Source organism: Aulonocara stuartgranti, assembly GCF_965226115.1.
Source record: "Aulonocara stuartgranti genome assembly, chromosome: 13".
Lineage (NCBI taxonomy): Eukaryota > Metazoa > Chordata > Actinopteri > Cichliformes > Cichlidae > Aulonocara > Aulonocara stuartgranti.
The window spans coordinates 9,205,644-9,225,796 of NC_138949.1; the positions used below are offsets into that span (position 1 = coordinate 9,205,644).

The following is a 20,153-nucleotide window of genomic DNA, read 5'->3' on the forward strand; positions in this document are numbered from 1 at the left end:
AAAGGGTGAAAGTACAGATATATATAGAGCAGCCACATTAGGCCCATGCCTGCTATAAATGATTAATATTGTACAGGTCACACATGCTCCTTCCAATTTCTATATGTATCATACAGTGCAGCTACGTTTACATTCATACTTAAATACAGTCACACCGGTGTGCTCTGTGGGGACTGAACCACGTACAGCATGTGTCACTGGTGTTTTTAGAAGGATCTGCTGAGTAGAATAAAGTATGTGAGCTAATGAGTAGCAATTACTGGAACATAGCACTGAGTAGCAACAGCAGTAAACGGTCAGTGGTGTCACCCATCTTCCACAATTACATCACAACATACTACATGTATGCTCCATTCTGCCATTTTTATTTTATTGCCCATTCATCTGTTTACATTGCGAATCACTTAAACATCACCAACCACCAATCTGTTTCTTTGTGAGTAGGTTTTTTTTTTTTCATCTTTAGATCATTTTCACACTAATGTAAGCAACATCAGCAAGTTATAACACATAAAGCTTAGCATTTCAAGAAACGAGACACTTTAGTAACAATATTACAAAGGGGTTTTTTCATAGCTTCCAAAAAAATGAAAAAGTGAACAAATGGGAAAAAAAATAAACTTTTAAAGAATTAGCATAATAAAAATTAATTTATTCCAAGTAAAAATACAAAATAATATTAATGACATTGACCAGATATGAAAGTCTCCCCCAGAAATAACTATTAATGGTTGAGAAATAAGTCTGTAAAGAAAAAACATGAAATAAAAATGAAAATATGCAAATATGTTTAAATTCTTCTTTTGTTTTTTAGCAAAACTTTCTAAAAATAATGAAAATTTCTCAGTACAAAGGCTACATTACTACTGGAAGGTACTAGCAGGTAGAGTAGGTAAATACACAGTAGAAAATGATTTTTAGTGAATCACAATGCTTGCAATGAAAATAATTCTGCAGTAAAGATTTATGCCTCTTTTTTCTTGTTTTCTTCTTTTCTACAAACAGTACAAACAGTATTGCACATTACGACAAAGAATCAAGGTTGTTAGCCTTTAAAAAAAAGGGACTAATTCAAGTCTTGCTAGAATAGAAGGCCACCAGTCTATTGATGCACCTTGGGGGCTTCAGATCAAGTTACAGGTGAAAACACTTGTGTTTGTTTTGTGGTAAAAATAACATTCTTTTCACTCTACCTCCAGCCGTGACTCTCACAAGTCTTTCTCGTCGGGCTAACGAATCGGGGTTGCTCTTTTTTCCCTCTTTTTTTCTTACAAAAACAAAAAAGGGAGCACAAACGTTTAGGAAACATAAAAAACTTCTCTTAAAAAAATAACGAACAGAAGATCTCTTTCACAACTCTGGTCAGCATAGTAAATGATTGATTATAAATATACAAAAAGGTGGGAAATATGTGTCGTTTTCCTCTTTGAGCACCTTATATTCGATTTCCTTAAAGAGCTCTCCTCCCTCCGATGTTTCGACCAGTGGGGCGCTCACCCTCGCTGCCACTGTAATAAAGTAGACTCTCACTAACTACATATTATTAGTATAAAGCTCTAGCTCCTTCAGTTGTTGTCTTTTTCCAAAAAAATAAAATAATTAATTCTTAAAATAAAAGCAAACTTTAAAAAAAGCATGATAAGATTTAAAAAAGAAAAATCAACCATCTGTTAAATCATTTCTCTTGAAGAATTAAATTAATATATATTTCTCATCTGAATAAACTTACTTAGAAAATATCTTTTTCTCTCCTAATATATTTCAAAATTGAGGTATTGCAAAAGATCTTGTCAGTCAGAAAGCACACTTTATCTCTCTTTTTTTTGTCTTTTAACAAAAAGAACAGCTGACTGTTGAAAACTGGTCAGATACAAAGAGTAGTGCATAACAAATAGCTATTATAGAGAAGGAACAAACATAGAAAACCTTTTTTTTTCTGGGTGGGGAAAGAAATGTCACAAAAAATACCCAGAATTCACTTTCATAGGGATGCTTATTATTACTCATGGTTAGCCTCAGTTAAGAAGAAAAAACGTATTGTTGCTTAGTTTCGATTTCTTGGTGAAAAAACAAACAAACACACAGTTTAACTGAGTAAAATGGAAAGAGAGGAGAGGGACTGCAGGGGCGCCAATCACAACTCACGGAATTAAGGAAAAGGGGAAGGGGTAACACGCGATAACTCGCAATGATGCAGGATCCCATTCAGATTGTCCACAAAACTGCTAAAACCAGTGTAATGTGGCCCAGCCTCCCAAAAAAAAAAAAAAAGCATACCCTCCCCGTCTTCAGCAGTCAATACTTAAAGTTTCTATGCATTGCATCCACCTACCCGCCCATTCCTGTTTAAACTGCACCATAACCTTTTGATAAAAACAAAAATATATATCTATATGTCCACCTTTTTTTTCTTTTTTTAAGCAGGTCCATTACTTCAAGCTTTGCAGGAAAATAAAAATCTGGATAAATGTGGTAATCCCAGTTTGCACATCTGCATGTTCCGGCAACGCTCCTCCTTCCCACCCATCCCTACCCCTTCCCATTTAGCGAGAGCATGTGCAGGGCTCAGTTTATCAAGTGTCCAGTAGCTTCAGTGTTAAGTTTGACTCCTCGCCCCTAAACGCCTCTCTCTCTTTTTTTTTTTTTTCCTCATCCGATCTGCTGCGCCCACGTACCGTCCAGTTTCCTCATCCCGTGTGTCAGGTGGTCTCTGTTAAACAAAGTCGAACACGTGAGCTCTTTGGTTGCACTCTGGGACGTAAACGTGCGCTTTTTCTCAATGGTGGAAAAATAAAAGGATAATTTCAACTCAGTTCTCAGTCTAAGCTCACATTGGTTGCGTCTCCTCGGACCCAGTTAATGTGCATTTAAAAAAAAAAAAAAAAGATCGACAGCCGTCCGAGTACACATGTGAGAGACTTCTGTGTGTACTGGTGCAAGAGTGTGTGTGTGTGTGTGTACGTGTGTGCAAGTAGGTGTGTGTACAAGAGAACATATATACGTGTGCATACACTAGTTATGACATTTCACAGGACTTCTATGTCGGACACTGACGACAGTTAAAGCGAATCACAGTTCTAGGCATACTCAGACCTAACTACGTACTGTATAAAAAATTGCACAATTCTATCAACAATCACTGCAAAAAAGGGAAAAAAGTACTTCACCTATCAGACAGTTTTTTTGTTTTAATGGTAATCCTACATTTTTTTTTTGGGATTTGTGATTATTAAGGTTTTGTCTTTATCATATTATCTGGATGCCTGTTTGTGCAGGAACCCTCTGGTTCCTCTGACCAGCTTTTCCCTGTATCTGTCCAGTTTGGTGTGAGTCAAACCTACGTCTGTAGTGTGCTGTGCAAACATGGGCAGAATCGAATAGACGTGATATTGAAAAAGTCTATTGCATGCAGCAACCTGATTGAAATAAACATGCAGTTAGGGGGCGACCCTCCCCATCCCCCCCGCCCGGTCCCCACACACGCACACACAAGCACACACACACACACACACACACACACACACACACACACACAAAGTTAGCCGTCTCTGCCTGGGGGCGCCCCCTCCCCCTGCCACGGCTCTCATTTAATTTAGGAGGAAAAAAAAAGAAAACGTAAAAAAACCCACCAGGTGCTTCTCTCTACATCTGCTGTTATTTTACACCCTAGCCTGAATAAAGTTATGGTATCTGTTTATACCATGGATTTAGCAGCAAAGCTATTGCAGCATTACATTTACATAACACTAAAAAATAATGTTATTATCAAAAATAAAGACCTAGAAAGCAAACTGATCTGATTGCGCATATGAGGTATTAATATTTTCAGAGTCAAAATGGAGAGCGAATATAGCCGTGTTATTTTTTCTCTTTTTAACTCCACACTACTGGATAGCTGTTGAATCTTGCTACATCTTATGTCACCTATTTTGCTCCTCAGTATGCATTAATTTCATTTGCCTTTGGTAGTTCTTTTTTCTTCTTAAATCAGGGGCAATATAACTACAGGTTTTGAAAATAAGTGCATGCTCCTTTTACGTAAAATTTAAATTATCTATAGATGTATAGATAGGTACAAAACAAAATATATATATTTATATATATTTATATATGTATATTTTAAATATTTGCATGGTCCCACCTCTGTCTTAGTAAAGGGGAGGGAGGTCCAACAGGACGTACCGCACCACCTAGTCAACAGAACAGGGAACTAAAAGTAGCCAGGGGCCTAACATACCATCCTGTGTGCGTGTGTGTTTGTGTGTGTGTTTAGTAAGATTTTGTGCCAAAGTGCAAATTCTAAGCTCATGGATTTTCGCATTTCAATTCCCCCACAAAGCTTCATCGTCGGGGGGAACACTAGACGATGAGTTCAGAGCTGTGTGCTGTGAAGAAAGTCCCATGTGTTTGATGGTATCACTTCTGCCTTTTTTTTAATCATGAGGTGTTTGTGGGATGCAGGGTGGATGGATGGGGCTTTGGGGAGGAGGGTTCCAGCGCTGTCCCAGGCTGCAGGAGGATTTTTTGGGGGCAGGTTGGCGTGGGTTCACTGGGGAGGAGGGGCGGGGGGGTTAGGCAGGGCTGGCTCTTGGACTCAACCAACTCCCTCAGCTCCAGCGGAAGGACACGTGTCGAGGGCGGTCGCCCCCTTCCTTCACCAGTGGCTTGTGAAACTCTCGGCCGGCTCGTGAGTGGATGCTGGCCCAGCAGTACTCGCAGTAGTACTGCAGGCAGGTGACGTTGGCACAGAAGAAGGGGGCGAACTTGCCCCCACAGCGTGCCCCCTGGCACTCGTCGCACATCTGGTCGTCCAAGACGTACGGCTTGACCTCCACCTGGCAAAAAAAAAAAAAAAATCTAAACAAAACCGCATTTTAGGTTATCATATCCAAAAAACACAGATTGAAGTGGCGTATGCTCAGATTCATAAAAAATTCACTTCCTGTTCAAGTAAACAGTCTTTGAAACAAAGGGCTCAGTAATACTGTATTCACGGCGACTGCTGCCATAATCTGTCAGCCTCAACAATGTTTTAAAGAAAAAGAAACCAGCTAATGCAATCGTGTTCACTGCGAATGAGAACAGATATTTTTAGATATGAAATGACAGACAAATCAAGGAAACCTGATAAAACAGATCAGCTGCAGCTGCCTCCCCGTCAACGAGCAACGAGAAACGGAAGCCCAGTTCAGTGAAACTACCATGTCCTCTGGGTGTCATTGCATGATAATCAAAAAATAGGGCTGCTATGAGTCACTGATGGATTTTAAGCAATCAATAAATAACTCCAGGCTACATCCACGATCCTTTCCACAGGTGTGGGGTCAAACAATTGGTACAGATCTACCGTTGCCATTAAACAGTCTGCATCGATTCCCAGTATAAAAGATGGGTGTATCCATCATGGCATCTCCCACTGGTTCATGAAACCACATGAGACTAATGAAAGGTGGATCAGTTAATTAATGTCGTGTTTTATTCAGTGATTCAGTAAAAGTAGTGATTGAGTCCATAAAGTCAGGAAAATGTTTACCAAGGTAACAGAGCAAAGATTCAAGGGCCATTTTAGCATGGACTGCTGTACTATCAGGTCTTTTTGCAACCAAAGAAGGCGCCCTCTACTGGCCATTAAAAATAAAGTATGCGAGCTGCAGGTTTTTTTTCCCCATTTCCTCCAGTTTTTTGTTGTTGTTGTGTATATATGTGATTTGCACAGTAACTGTGCTAGAATAACAGCTGGTTTTCTCCAGATGTGTTGCCCATTTAAGTCATAGTCCAGAACCCCCGTTCATTGTGATCCGTTTGACAATTTCTAAAATAAAACAGGACAGGTATCCACCCATCCACCAATATAATGAAGCCAGGAGACAAGAAATGAGAGCTCAGTCACCATGGAGACGCCTCAGCATACAAGCAGGCAGAGGTGGATGTTAACCTTGTTATAGTGTGGCCACAAAATGAAAGGTTATCAAATCCTTCAGCAGTGGGAGACTGTGCTTAGCCAAACTCTGCAGCAGCTACAGTGGAATATCCACTGCTGAGAGCAACGAGCTCACGGAAGACAAAAAAGCAAGAAAGCCAGAAAGAAACGGCCAAGCTGCCAGGCCATTAAACACCAATTTCATCTCGGTGGACACAGAGCTGACCAGAGGTAATTAGCTCACATGTGCTATCATCAAGAGCCATTTACAGTTAAGTGAGTCACAGACAATGAAGGCGAGAAGAAGGACGAAGAGAAAATGGCACCAGCTGGCATCCTAGTTTCTCACCACAACTGAACATGAATTTCAAGAATGCGCTCCACTGTCTGTGGTCTGCAGTGAATATAAATCCTTTCAAAACTCTTAATTCTTTCAACTTGAATCCTTTTGTTGCAGCCTAATGCCTAAAACAACAAAACAAATGTAAGATGGACATCTATTTACCGCATAAAAGGAAGTTCAAAGACATGAAAATAAATATTTTGTTGTGTGAATGTTTTTGATGCTGTAAAGTGGTGTTTTCGGCAAACAGTCCAAGTCATAATAAAGACACCATAAACCCCCGACTGAAGATAGATGGTGATAGCTGAGGTGGGTTGGACAGCCCCGCCCTGCAGAGGCTCAGCTTCCTGGCTGACAACCAGTCTCCCTCGGTCACGATCTGTCCCGCTGCAATTGGCCGGCGTGCCTAAAATAACCACCCAGCAGCACAGCTCCAGTGAATATACATGTATAGGGAACTACTATAATTAAACCATCCCTATGTGTCGGGACTCAGCCAAAGGCCATAGTCATTACACATCCAGGCATGGCCTTTCGTTATTGTAGGCTATGTTGGGTAGCTGGCTGAAATCCCTGCTATAATGAAAACTCTGATACATGGAGGACTCAAGCAGAGTTCAGCTCCACAGCTCGCCATAGGAATGACTGTGAAAACCTCACTTGTGGTCGAGACGCTGCTCTCTTTCAGAAGAGGGATCGCTGTGAACGAAGCTCACGAAGCTCACAAACTCACTCACCCTTTTGTCGATGTCATTGTGCTGCAGCTGAACGAAGCGAGCGCTGATGGCAGCGATGTAGCTCTGCTGATTGGAGAAGGCCACGCGGCCGGCTCCCTTTGGGTATTTGAGCTCTGGGTCCGTGTCGATGCCAGCATAGCAAACACCTCCGTACAGCCTGTCCATGATCATAGCCAGCTCCACTGCGGAGAAAGGAAGGGAAGAGAGGTGGGGGTGGGGAGAGAGATGATTAGTGCCACAAACTCCTCTCGGGAGTTTCTGTGAGTTTGCAAGTTCTGAGTTTAGTTTGTTCTTCAAATTGAAAGCCTTCAGTTACGCTTGAAAAAGCAAAAGAAGTGTCCGACATAAAAATCTGCCCTGCTACACTACGCATCAGAGCAGCAGTCTCAACTCAAACTGCTGGTGTAATTAGCAGGGGGTCACATTGCAGACAAGCCAGCAATGTTTAGCCCAAGAAAAGAAAGACTGAGCCTTCCATTACACCATGAATTCTTAACGTGATGACCACTTGGCCTCCGTCCTGGAAACCCAAGTAGAGGATTGTTTTCTCACAGGAAGAACTTTCATTATAGCCTCCAGCCTCTGAGCTCCATGCCAGCCAATGTTATAAAGGCAATTTAGAGGCTCTGGGAGCTTGCTGGGGGAAAAAAAAGAAAAAAAAAAGATGTCCTCTCATTCATATTTCTGACTTACCTGCACGCAGGGGCCGTGGCACCCCCCCAACAAAGATGGTTTTGCGGGGATCCAGAGGCTGGGAGCCATCCATGACAAAGTCACTGTCGCTCAGGTTCCAGGGACGGATCTGGACCTTTGTGTAAAAGAAAAATGAAATGTTCCCACTTAGAAGTCATTGTGTGGTAAGCTGGTTGTGCATTTGGTTTTAACTAGATAGCAGTGTGGTATCAATCAATTATGTTAACTATACATTAGTTTAATCCAGAGTAAATTAGAAAGATAGTAGCCCACAATCTTCTACAAATCAATGGTCCACAGACATTGTCTGAACAACACACCACACAGTTTATCTCAATACAAGTAAACTATATCTACATATATCTCCATCTCTCTCTCTCATATATATGTAGATGTATAGATGGATAGATATATATCTCTATCTTAATGTTACACAACTTATATGATTTCCATATAGAATGTACACAACTTAATGTTAGAAGCCTTAGAGTCTGTGCTAAAATAAGAAGGTTAACCAGCTAAACTTAAACACATAAACATGCTGGAATTGGCACTGAGAGCCAGACAGCATGCTAATTTTAGCAGTTGGCTCAAAGCACTACTGTTAACCTCACAGGCCACTAGCATGGCACTTGAATTTTTTTTTGGTGATCAACTGGACCCAGCACCAAATTTGGATTCAGGAGACAAACACCCTCTCTACTTTTAAGGTTGTGCTGAAATTTTATAAATATTAAAAAAAAAGAAAAAAAAAGAAAAAAGAGGGCTGCATCAGGTGACCCTGAACATTCCCTTAGTTATTTATTCTTTTCACTCTCTGAATTTGAATAAAAGACAGTGTGTCTTTTATTCTGTAAAGGGAGTTTTTCCTTGCCACTGTCACCAAGAGCTTTCTAACAGGGTCTAAGGCATCATTTGATTGTTCAGGCTTTTTGTATATTTTAGAGTCTTTACCTTACAATATAAAGCACCGTTACACACTTGTTCTTGTGATTTGGCACTATATGAATAAAACAGAATCAACTTTTTTTTTTAAGAACCGTGGGCATACTGTCTGGGCAATTTAAATAAGTGAACTCTCATTAATTCAAGAAAACACATGTACCCCAAGAAAATATGGAGGGAAATGTGGTAGCCATGTCAAAGTATGTTGCACCATTTCAAGAACTTTGTCTTAAACTTACTGGTTTGTCTTTGATTGTGGGACTGGATACACACAGGTAGAGTTTTCCATCTTCCTCAATGCAGGCATCAATCAGGGCCTGAACAGAAGATTCTTCCTGGAAAAGCAGGAAGGCATAGCCTAAAAAGGAAAAACAAAAACAGGGATTTTACAGGAAGAGAGAAAAAAAGAGTTTCCACAGAAACTACATTTCCTGTGTTTAATAGTCACAACCTTGTGACCATGACACTTTAAAGTCTGTCTTCAAGGCAAGAATTCATGGATATCAGACTTTATTTTTTAAATACAGTGTCACAATCCCATGACTAAGCCCCACACTGTTTTCCTTTGAACTATTCATAGATTCAGACAAGCAGGGCTCCAAGTGCACAGATGACCTTGCAGCCTGTTCTTCCATACTCATCAGCCTTGCATTCATATACGAGACATTCAGATGTTCCAGGCACCTTGCCGCCTGCACAGCCTCAGATTAAATGGCACGGAGTGCTTCACTCCTAAAGGAACCATGCAAAATTGATCAGCCTAACGCACTGCAGATCTTCCAGAGTCAGGTAGAGAGAGTTTGGTGATGTCTTTGAGAGGCAGAAAGAAAGAATGAGCAATTCAGACAGTCACTCTGTACTACTGAATTATTTAGCACGGAGAGCAGAGACCTCATCCAAGGTCAGAGCTATTAAGCCACTTCAGGCACCCAATTCAATAGGGTACATCCATCACGCGGTGCTACGGGGATAACGAGCAACAAAGATCTGATTTATAGGCTGAGCATCATGAGCGCCATATATTGAGAAAAGACAAAAAAAGAAAACTTTTTTGACAGATGGATAATGAATACAGGATGCATGTCTGAAACTGATAAAGGTAAATATCCAGTGCAGCACATCAGTCAAAAAAAGGCAGGAGATAATGCCACACAGTCAGCTCTGAATAACACTAACCTATTCATTTATTGCTCTATTTATGCCAGAAAGGACCCGGCAACACCTGTGGCACCCATGAGTCAGAGGATTACGAGCTGCTGTCTGAGGAGTTTGAGTGGGTTTCTACCGGAGGACACTCCGACTCCAGTCACGTCACCTATTGCGTATCTCTAAAGGCCATTTGTTCCAGTGAGAACCCAATTATCTTTGACATCGTATCACCCTAACAAATGCAAAACCCAGTGACACACACTGACATGGACAAATGCACGAGTGGCAATGCGACTTTGATGTTTTAACATTTCTGAGTAGAGTTGCTACAGTTTAGATAAGCAGAAACTGGAGGAGCAAAAAAAAAAAAAAAAGGTCTGACTCAGCAGACCCCGTGGTGTGTAGATGCATCTGCGTGCATGTATTAGGGAAGGGGGGATAAAAGCAATGCAAGAAAGAAAACTGCTGCCAGTCTCAAAGGTAAGCTGAAAAAAAAAGCAGGTGCGTAAGCAGATGCGGGTTTGTCCTTAGGAGAAAGGGTTTTTGTCCGACTGCGACTGAACGTGAGGCATGTGCCCTGATGCATGTGACGCGTCTCGCCATCGCAGTGATGTGGCACTGCTCTCCCTCTAGCAGTGATGACTACTGCATCTTCCTGACATCGGCATCTACAGCAGCAGAAAACACTGCAGCAGATTTCCATGCAGTGTATGAAGCTTCGGGATTGTGATCTGATGACTCTGAAGAGCGAGAAAACTGCGACTGCGCAGAAAATACTGAAAAGAACCCAAAAGCAGCATTTTTGCAGAAGCCACCAAACACAAAACTGTGTTGGAACTTAAACTGGTCAGTAGATGGGAAGAAAAGTAGTCCTTCCCTGAACGCCACACTCAGGATCTGCAATACAGCATGTCTACCACTTTCGTGGTGAAAACCTGAGTGTGTTTAAGAATTCACCTCGTACTTTGTAGAGCTACCTTTTGAAGCAGTTAGACTTGCAAGGTTCTCCGGGCACGTCTCTTTCAGTTTAAAACATCTGGCAACTGGGATTTTCGCCGGTTCTCCAAGGTGAAACTGCTCCGACTCTTTCAAGTCAGATGAGTCGTACTGGTGTAAAGCAGCATCTTCAAGTAATGCCACAGATTCTCAATTGCACTAAAGTTTGAGCTTTACCTTTAAACCACTCCAATGTGGGATTAGAGTTGTGTTTAAGGCCATTGTCCTGCTGATAACAGACACTCTTGGCCTTTCTGGCAGACTGAAACTGAAAAGTTATGCTTTATTGGGGATTTATGAATCAGTGGCTACAACGTAACGTCAGACCCACCTGAAACCCTACGCTATGATCTACAGCTATTTGATGTGCACCTCCCCACACGAGTCTAAATCAGCTCTTAGTTTTGTCTGATCAGCAAACTTTTTTGGAAAATCTGCCACTTACCCTTTCCAACTCCAAATGTTTTTTACGTACTGGCAACCTTTCCATATAGATCCACTCCATGAAATGGACAGTTTAATGCTGATCTATGGACCGATACTCCCATCTCCACTGTGGAACTTTGCCACTATATCAGTATTACCTTTCGTATCCACGTTAAATCTCTGAGATATGGGTGAGATATTCTTTCCATGTTCTTTTAATAAAAGAGTCATTTGGCTCCGGTTTATACTACTAATCCACGTGACCTCTGAAGTTAACTTGTTGGCATTGCATCTTATTTAGGGATTTACAAAGTAAATCAGATGAATCCATTAAGATTTATTTGTTCAATTCCAGGTTCATTTCACTTTGAAATTCATCACTAAATGATGGTAGGTGGGGGGGAGAGTTTTCCAAGACACCCCAGATGATTTTTTTTTCATTTCGTCTTCTGACAAATTCTTAAAAATGAGATATGTATTAACAGTATGTCAATTAGATAAATATCAGATTTTGCTAGCACAGCAGCAGTACACAACATTAAGTCTCTGTATGCATCTAAGCTTTATGCAAATAACCCCAGGGGACCTCACTAATTAAAGGGTTTTAGCTGTTGGTTTTGCAGGCTAATAAGCTCAGCGGGGCTATGATGTGTTCCCCAACAACAAACTGTACCACTGTGAGCAAAACAATAATATCCACAATGCAAAACTAATTAAAATCAGCTGCTTGAAGCGACCAACTAATCTCTGTCTTTTTTGTAACTGGTCCTTACAGAGCTAACCCCCGTCCGCACCACACACAGGAAATGCACAATCAGACATGACATAAAGAGGATTTTTGTGCATCACCATCTTCCTGCACGTGCCTCATCATCACCCGACATAAGACCCCCTGTCTCTGGGTTGCAGGCTTACATAAAGAGGGTTTGTCATTGGGAGAAATCATGTGGCTTAGTGCTGACATTCCCCCTCGGAAGAGAGAGAAAAAAAAGGCAACTGCAGTCGTGCACAAGAGGGGGGGAGGCATGAAAAGGCAGAGCTAGCCAGCAGCTCATACAGTCTGAAGGAGGGAACAACGTGTTCCATGACCCAGGACAGAAGAGAGAGGCGGAGAGGGAGAAGGAGGAGGGGGAGAGGAGCAAGAGAGAGGTTTTTTTTTTTTAAAAGTGAGAAAAGGTAGGAAGAGAAGGGAGAGAGGGTGCATGAATGGCTGCCTTACAAACGGAGTTTTAAAATAGCAGAGGCGGCTGAGGCGAATGGGAAGCTCCTGCTTTAATGTGCCCGGTTAGGAAGTTGTAGAGTTGATGCAAAAGACCTAAAAGTGATGCAGTCATTTCTATTTGCTACACCCCACTTTGCACTGCAACCAATACGTGAACTCCTGTCACAGCATTACACCTGTCGGAGGGGAAAATCTCTCAGCAAACATCCCGTTAATACAAACAAAAAAAAACTTTATACAGTCCTAAACTAGACTTCCGTGGTTGGACAGCTTCACCAGAATAAGAGCCTCATAATTCTACATGTCACGATCAAAATAATACTTCAGCCAAGGCTGCTTGTTAAAGTGGCCTGCGCAGATTCCTCTGGCCACTCTGTCCCCCTCCAACGCTCAGACATCTGAATGGTGCTGAGGATTTCTCTTTTTCCATCATCCTTGCGCAGTGCAGAGGCTTATGCCGCGGGAGGAGAGCACAGATCTGCATTGGCTCGTGCCTGAGATTTATAGGGCTTTGCTGCTGAGCTCCGAGCACTGTCTAGCGAGCGGGCTGGGGGTGGGTGGGGGGTGAGAATATGTACACCAGCAGTATTTCTTTCCTCCTATAGAGCGCAGTTAACAGACAAACAAAAGGCCCCCTCTTGGACAAACCGATGACTTCACGCAGGACCGAGTCTTTCCAGCAAAGGAGGCCAGCTGATTGACTCATGTGGAGAGAAAGTGTCACGTCAGTGGCAACAGGATGACATTTTGTGGAGTAAAACAAAAGACGTGAGCTGCTAGTTTGACCTTTTTGGAAGATCAGGTGGGAAGACTGATAACAATTTCATGTCTGCACAGCTAATATGAATACACTAAAGTGCTGAGAAGTAGTTGGAACCTTTAGTAAAGTCACAACAGTCGTTGTTTTCAGCCGTCGATAGAAAACGAATGCCGACATCTCTCTTATTTTTAAAGAACGGCTCCATAATGACTGCTCTCTGAACTAGTTTCTACTCGATCTGCTTTCGTATCTTTGAATTTGATAGCGTGAGCTTGGACTTTAAGCAGTGCGCCAACATCTTTCCACTGCTACATCAAAGTCATACAGTGCAATCCTATTCTGCCCATTATCTCATCAATTCAAAGTTATGTTGACTTTGCTGAAATCCAATCCGCAATGGCTAGATAAGCTGAGCGAGCGTGGTCACAGTGTGCACCTCTCTGGCTTTAATGGGGACATTTAAATCCAGAGCTTATCATTAATACTCTCACAAACAGTGCTCTTGTGCACATACTTCAAAGACCTGTATGAGATGCAAAGGATAGAAGATACTAAACCTCCATGTATGCTATATGTGCTGTGAGAGAGGAAAGGCTGCGACTCTGACACAAAATGTAACGAGACAGGCCGCTGACAGCAGGAGGAGGAGGAGAAGAATAAGTAGGGAGAGGAGGAGGAGGAGGGCTTGGCTGGATGGATGAAGGGGGACACAAACATCTGCTCTCCTAAAAACAAATACAGGCCCCTGAGGCTCTGAAGCAATTGCAGAGTAGTCGGCGGTAGAGCAGAGGAGCGGCGAAGTGAAGCGTCACTAATCATCTCAATTTGAGGAAGTCACTCACTGGATATAATCCCCACACGAGTGCGAGAAGATAAATCAAGCCCTGAGTATTGGCGTGCCTCTGCAGCACTTCTCTGCTGCCATTATTTCAGCCTTTCAGCATTTAGATAAAGAGGGGGATGTAGATGACATTCAAACAAGTCTGGCACAAGGTAACTACAGGATGCAGAGCAGTATGTTTGCAGTGCTCAGGCTATGCCATGCAAACAACAACCACCTTCCTCCTCCTCCTCCTCCCTGGTCACAGACAGAAATAGCTCCCTAACGTTTGACGCTCATTGCCAACAATAGTGATGACAGTGTTTAGGCGACAGGAGAGGGTGTGAGCGGCAGCCCCGCACTGACCAGAGCTTACTGTTCACACCCCCTCCCACAAACATCAAATAGGGATGTTCCATTTAGTTCATAAAAGCAAAATACCAGTATCATATAAAGCTGTAAGAGCTTGCACGCTTAAGGGCATCAGAAACACAAACATCTACCTTTTATCTATTTAAAACTGTTATGTGGAACATCAGGCATGCAGCTAACTCAGTGCACCATTTGCGATGGTTTGGGGTCTTGTGTCTGGCCACCTGATAAATGCAAGTGTAACTGTTAAGGAAGGTATGTCTGTCTTTAAAGAACCAGATACTGCACTATAGTAACCAGTAGGTAAATGTGTCCTCTGGTACTGAGGATAGCATCCTAGAGATCAGTGTATAAATGATCTCCAGAATAAGGTGATAATTGAACAAACTAAAAAGGCCTCTTTAACATACCGTATTTTCTGCACTGTAAGGCGCACTTAAAATCCTTTATGATCAGCGTTGCTGCTTTACCATGTGTAATAATTACGTTTAACATCCAGGCATCCATGAAAACAGAATTTATTAAATTTAACGGAGTTAGAAGTTAGCAGGAAGTTAGCTCGCTAGTTTCCACCTAAACATGATATAGCATGTTCTGACTGAGAGATTTCTGAAAAAATTAAAACATACGGCTCTGCTATCACTCCCAAAATAAATAAAGACAGAAAATTAAACAGCAGTGACGTTTGTAGGGTTACTGAAGTTGGGCTAGCTGGTATAGAGTGATGTGATACGTGATCGCTAGCGACATAACATAAACAGTGAAGCTAGAGGATGAATGCTAACGTTTTTCGACGCGATAAAAGTTAGCGTGAGGGTTCCCGATGGTTAGGGACAAATGCAATCGCATGGCAGGATGCTGTAAACGGACCAAGCTTCAGTTACGAGAACAACTGAGATAATCCATCCACAATACGAGGTTAGTCATTAATATACTGCAACAACATGGCAATAGAGCAGCTGCAAGAGAATTCAACGTTAATGAATCAATGGTACGGAAGTGGAGGAAGCAAGTTTTGTTTCCCTTAATGCACCTTATAATCCGGTGCGCCTTATCGTCCAAAAAATACGGTGAGTCTTTGAATCCACTGTAACTACAACAATATTCCTTCTCCATAAAAGTGCCATGAGAATAACATGGCAGTCAAAGTAATTTCAAACTCTTTAAGCATTTTGGATCAGATTTGATTCTATACATGCAGTTCGTTTGTTTTTTTTTTCTCTGGTGACCAAAGAAACTAAAAATTAAATTAAACTCTAAAATCAAAAACAGAGAGGCCAATAATAGACCCGTTACAGCATAGGAACAAAGAGCACAGCTAGTTCATGTTTGTCCTTACTCCAACCCTCTCCTTGCACCAAGAGAGTATTACCCAGCCCCTAAATTCAGTCTCGGCCACAATATGAGTCATCCCTGAACCAAAACGCTTTCATAACTGTAGTCACATACTCCCGGCAGTTAAATGTGAATCAAGGCGGAAAGTGACAGCCATCTTCCATTCGGTCAAGCTTGGAAGGACGTTTAACACGGGGAAAAAGGCAGATGACCTCTTGATGCCAATCCCACATTTGTAAATCATTCGTCGCACAGCGAGATGCACGCACACACACATACACAAGTGTGTGTTCTTACTCTCACGCCCGGAGCTATTAGTGCTAAAATCTCTGTCACCAGGCATGTGTCCAAGCTCCCTCTGCCAGTTAATACAGAGAGTGTGATATAAACAGAATATTTTAGCGGTTTCTCTCTGAGTTTTGGGAGTGTGGTTTAAAATTAGAGCAAGAGATGAATTCCCTCTACTTACTGATGAATTCTACACAGATCCCCAGTCCTACATGTCTCCTCCCCTTACATGGCGGCATCCTAAGCTCATTCATTCCCCTAAAAGGATGCTGCATTTTTTCCCCCCGTGGTTTTGGATATTAGTAGACCCAAGCCTATTCAAAATAATCCTCCCAAGCTAAAAAAGAGAGGGGGATGTTGAAAAATGGGAGTGGGGGATAAATTGGCAGAGATTTTTGCAGGTCCTCCAGATGCAGTGTATTACCATCTGCCTATGGAATGTCAGTTATTTCCAGAGCGTCTTTAATAGCTTCCCTAATATGACACACTGTAGCTCCCAGGCCAGAGGGAGTGATGTAGAGGCTTTGAGGAGGGAGGCGCGACTCTGATCCGCTGCCAGAAAATGACACCCGAGAGCCTGTGCAGAAAGGCGAAAAACTTTCACACTCCTCAGGTGCTCACTCGAGCAAACACTTCTGGGGTTAAAACTCTTGGTGGCCAGTTATAGAGTCATTACACGCTGTATGTGTCTCTCTGTGCGATGCCTAAAGGTGGTTGCTAACATAAACAAACACCTCTGAGGTTGCCCAGCATGATCTGTGGATTCTGCGTAATACGAATCTTTGCAAAACTCCAAAATGGCGATGCACCTGAGGTGATATTTATTGGTCTACACTTTGATGTCTGATGGGAAAATAGAGATTATGGCATGAGAACCTACTATTACCTTTAGGGGGGAAGTAGGATTTGCTCTCAGCTTTGTGGGGCCAGTCTACCACCAGGTGCCCATAGCGACGGAAACTGTTGGTGATTTCATCTGCGAAAATAAAGAAAAGACAAGAAGGAAACATGAAATTGAAAGATTCTCTCATGGTTGTTCATGTAAAATGTATGTAAAGGAGTGTATGCAGAGCTGCTTTCTATTTTTTGCGCTATTCCTTCTGCAGTAGTCGCTACTGCATTAAACGGGAACAGAAGCCGAGCACATCCAGTGTGCACTGGAAACTCATGCATTTTTCATTCTGGTTAGGGCAAAGTATTGTGCAACAACTCAGTAGCACATATGCTTGTTCACTATATGGACACAGACGAAAGGAAAAAAAAAAAAGACACAAAATGGATACATATAAGTAAATATCCCAAATTAATGACAGGTTGTTGTTAGGTCATAGATGTTAAAACATAGAAATCACCATCATTAAAAGAGAAACTTGGGACTAAGAGACTAAAAAAATGAAATCAAAATCAAAAGTAGATTAGCTCAAATATGATAAGGATTGCAGTGTCCCCCACCTCTTCCCTATAGAGCCAATCTGTAGCCGAACTGCAAAACATAACTAGTCGTTTTGTTGCAGTGATGCATGTGCACAACCGAGGCTGATGGTGACAAGGGTATCTAGGTTTTATTATGGTAAACATAAAGGTAAGTGCACCTGCTGTTTTTCTTGGTAAAAGCCCAAAGCCTTTAACCAAGATAGCTGCCAAGTGGTGAGACTCATGCTAAACCTGTTAAATGCTAGAGGCTAAACTAGCTTCACTAATGTTTAGCATTTGATCATGAAACAATATTTTCACTTCGACTTTGATAAATTGGTAAGATTCCTTTTCTTTTTTTTTTCCTTTTTTCTAAAAAAAAAAAAAAAAAAAAAAAAAAAGTGATTTATTGGGTCTAAATATACGGCAAATTTAATTCTGCATTTTTACTGAACAGGGGCTAAAATTCATACACTTAGCAGGTACTTTCTACAGGTCCATAAAATAATACATTGCGGGAAATGCATTCATTCATTTTCTCACAGGGAGCTTGATAGAAAGAGTGTGTGTACAATAAATATGATGATATGACTGGAAGCTAGTTAGCTTAGCTTAGCACAAAGACTAAAAACAAATGACAAATGTTAGCCTTGCTGAATTCATTGTCTTTCTAGTCTCTTTGCTAAACTAGTTTTACAAACTGCTGGCGTTCGCTTAATATTTTCTGAGCACTTTATATGTTTTTATAAAAAACCAAAACAATAAGAGCATTTCTCGGTATGTGCTATGATTAGGGAATGGTTAAGTGTGACAGTGTCAAATTGTAGAAATTGTAAAAGTTTTAATAGTAGAAGTTCAAACTGGCGGTGTGTAAATTATAATCCTCAACAAGGAGTGTCAAATTGCCCTCAAGTACGACTCGCATATGCCAGTTTAACTTTCAGTGGCAAACAGCCAAAAACACAGTCTGCAGTTTGTGAAACTTGGAAGTTTTAATATATCACAGAGTGGTGCTGACACACAAAGAAAAAAAAAAAAAGAACCTGTCATTAAAGGATTGTGTTTCTCCAAATGTATAAATGAAAAATAATTCTTCCTCTACCTTCGTCTATGTCAGGAGGGAGGCCTCCAACAAAGACCTTCCTGGAGTAGCGCTCCATCCTCTCTCCGTTCTGACCACGGGTTGGCGAGTTCAGGCCTGGAGTTAAGGAGGGATCACCATGGCCGTCATCAAGAAAGCCATCTTCATAGGGAAAAAGACAGGAACGACCTGGGAGAAGAGGAAGAGAAGAAGGACACCAGGAAGACGGACGGGGGAAAACACAGGAAGATGGAAACGTAAGAGAGAGTGTTAAATACGAAAAAACAGAGGGAGGATGTGAGAGATGTGGTTTGTAGTAGCAGCACCAATTTTAATATTGGAGATTACCACCATAATTCTGACTATAAGCTCTGTCTGCCGGGCAGTTTTCTTCCACCTCTTATTACGTCCACTCTGACTCTTATGTGATAAAGACGTTATATAAACATGCAGATTTATATCTGAACTATCAGAAATTCTGCAAAAGTCTCAGATTCTGCTGTAGTGTTACCTAAAAGGCTAATTGTAGCTTTTTGGAGAATTTAGGCAGACATATATGGACAACCATGCTAATGGTCTTCAACATCACCATATGGTTATAATGTCTGTGTCCACATACTTTTGGAAACAGTTTCCAAATCATGTTGTCACAATGTTATGCTAATCATTATTACAATCAGGTTTGCTAGCGTTCAGACACCACACTGCACGGCTGATAATGAGAATAGGTGGAGCTGGAACTGGTGCATTACTTTAGAGTATTGTTTTAAATTGTGGCATTCAGGAGAACCGTTCGCAGCGCATTATCAGACCTTTATTTGCGTCCATGTCTGTACTTAGGGAACAATTACAAAGCAATTTTATTCAGGCATGATTCACTGCATGTCACTGGCTTCACCATGCTAATGCTATAACCTATAATCCCCAAGCCCTGTGCTGCAGTGACCTTACAAATGTCACACAGTAGCTTTCCTTTTTACTCTAGAAGAAAGACAGAATTGGTTAAAATGCACATCAAATCAGAAATGAACCCTGCTGAAAGCACCCATCTTTGCCATCACGATGATTGGGTTACTTCTGAGTCAGCGTACTCTGTAAGGAAACCCTTAAAATCGATTTTGGAAGCACTTCAGCCAAACATGCTGGAAGATTGTTTGATTTGAATGATACCAAAGCAAAAACTGCTGATACTTTTCTTTTAAGATTTGAATGCATTTGCATACAACACCAATAATTTCACTACAGATCATATCGTAAATATTAAAGATGGAAATCTGACTCAGAATAGAGAGAGAAAAGAAAATTGTCGGATAGATTTTTTTTTTTCCTCTCACCATCAAGCAAAATAAGAGTCATACAGAGAGATTTGATGGACCCCTGCACCCCTTCCTAATTAAATGCACAACATGGAAAACACTGTGTTGAAATTAATATGATTTCATTCCATCACAGCACAGGTGAAAAGCAGATAGTGACACCACACTAAGACCCCCCTCAGCCTCGGAGAAAGAACACGGCCGACATGGCAAGCAGAACCCCCAGAGAAAATGCCACACGTTACCTCTTCTTCGGCCATAGCTCCGGGCTGCTTGTCAGCACAGTGGGGGAAGGGGAGAAACACAAGGAGAGACAGAGGGTTGGGGCAGGAACAAG

The 20,153-nt window shown here is 41.6% G+C and overlaps 1 protein-coding gene across 5 annotated transcripts in view; it reads right to left on the minus strand.

Annotated features, from left to right (window-relative positions):
• Positions 1–344: 344 nt before the first annotated feature.
• cpeb3 (cytoplasmic polyadenylation element binding protein 3) overlaps positions 345–20,153 on the minus strand; it is a 41,541-nt gene continuing 21,732 nt past the window's right edge. For 3 of the 5 annotated variants that reach the window (XM_082557395.1, XM_082557396.1, XM_082557393.1), the window contains 7 exons: positions 20,062–20,085; positions 18,522–18,689; positions 16,893–16,982; positions 8,878–8,996; positions 7,694–7,808; positions 7,001–7,182; positions 345–4,835 (listed from right to left, as the gene is read on the minus strand). In XM_082557395.1, coding sequence (XP_082413521.1) covers positions 4,608–4,835; positions 7,001–7,182; positions 7,694–7,808; positions 8,878–8,996; positions 16,893–16,982; positions 18,522–18,689; positions 20,062–20,085 — 926 coding nt within the window. In that variant the 3' untranslated portion in view covers positions 345–4,607. The remainder of the gene's footprint in view (positions 4,836–7,000; positions 7,183–7,693; positions 7,809–8,877; positions 8,997–16,892; positions 16,983–18,521; positions 18,690–20,061; positions 20,086–20,153) is intronic. The other 2 variants (XM_082557397.1, XM_082557394.1) reach the window with 1 other exon arrangement.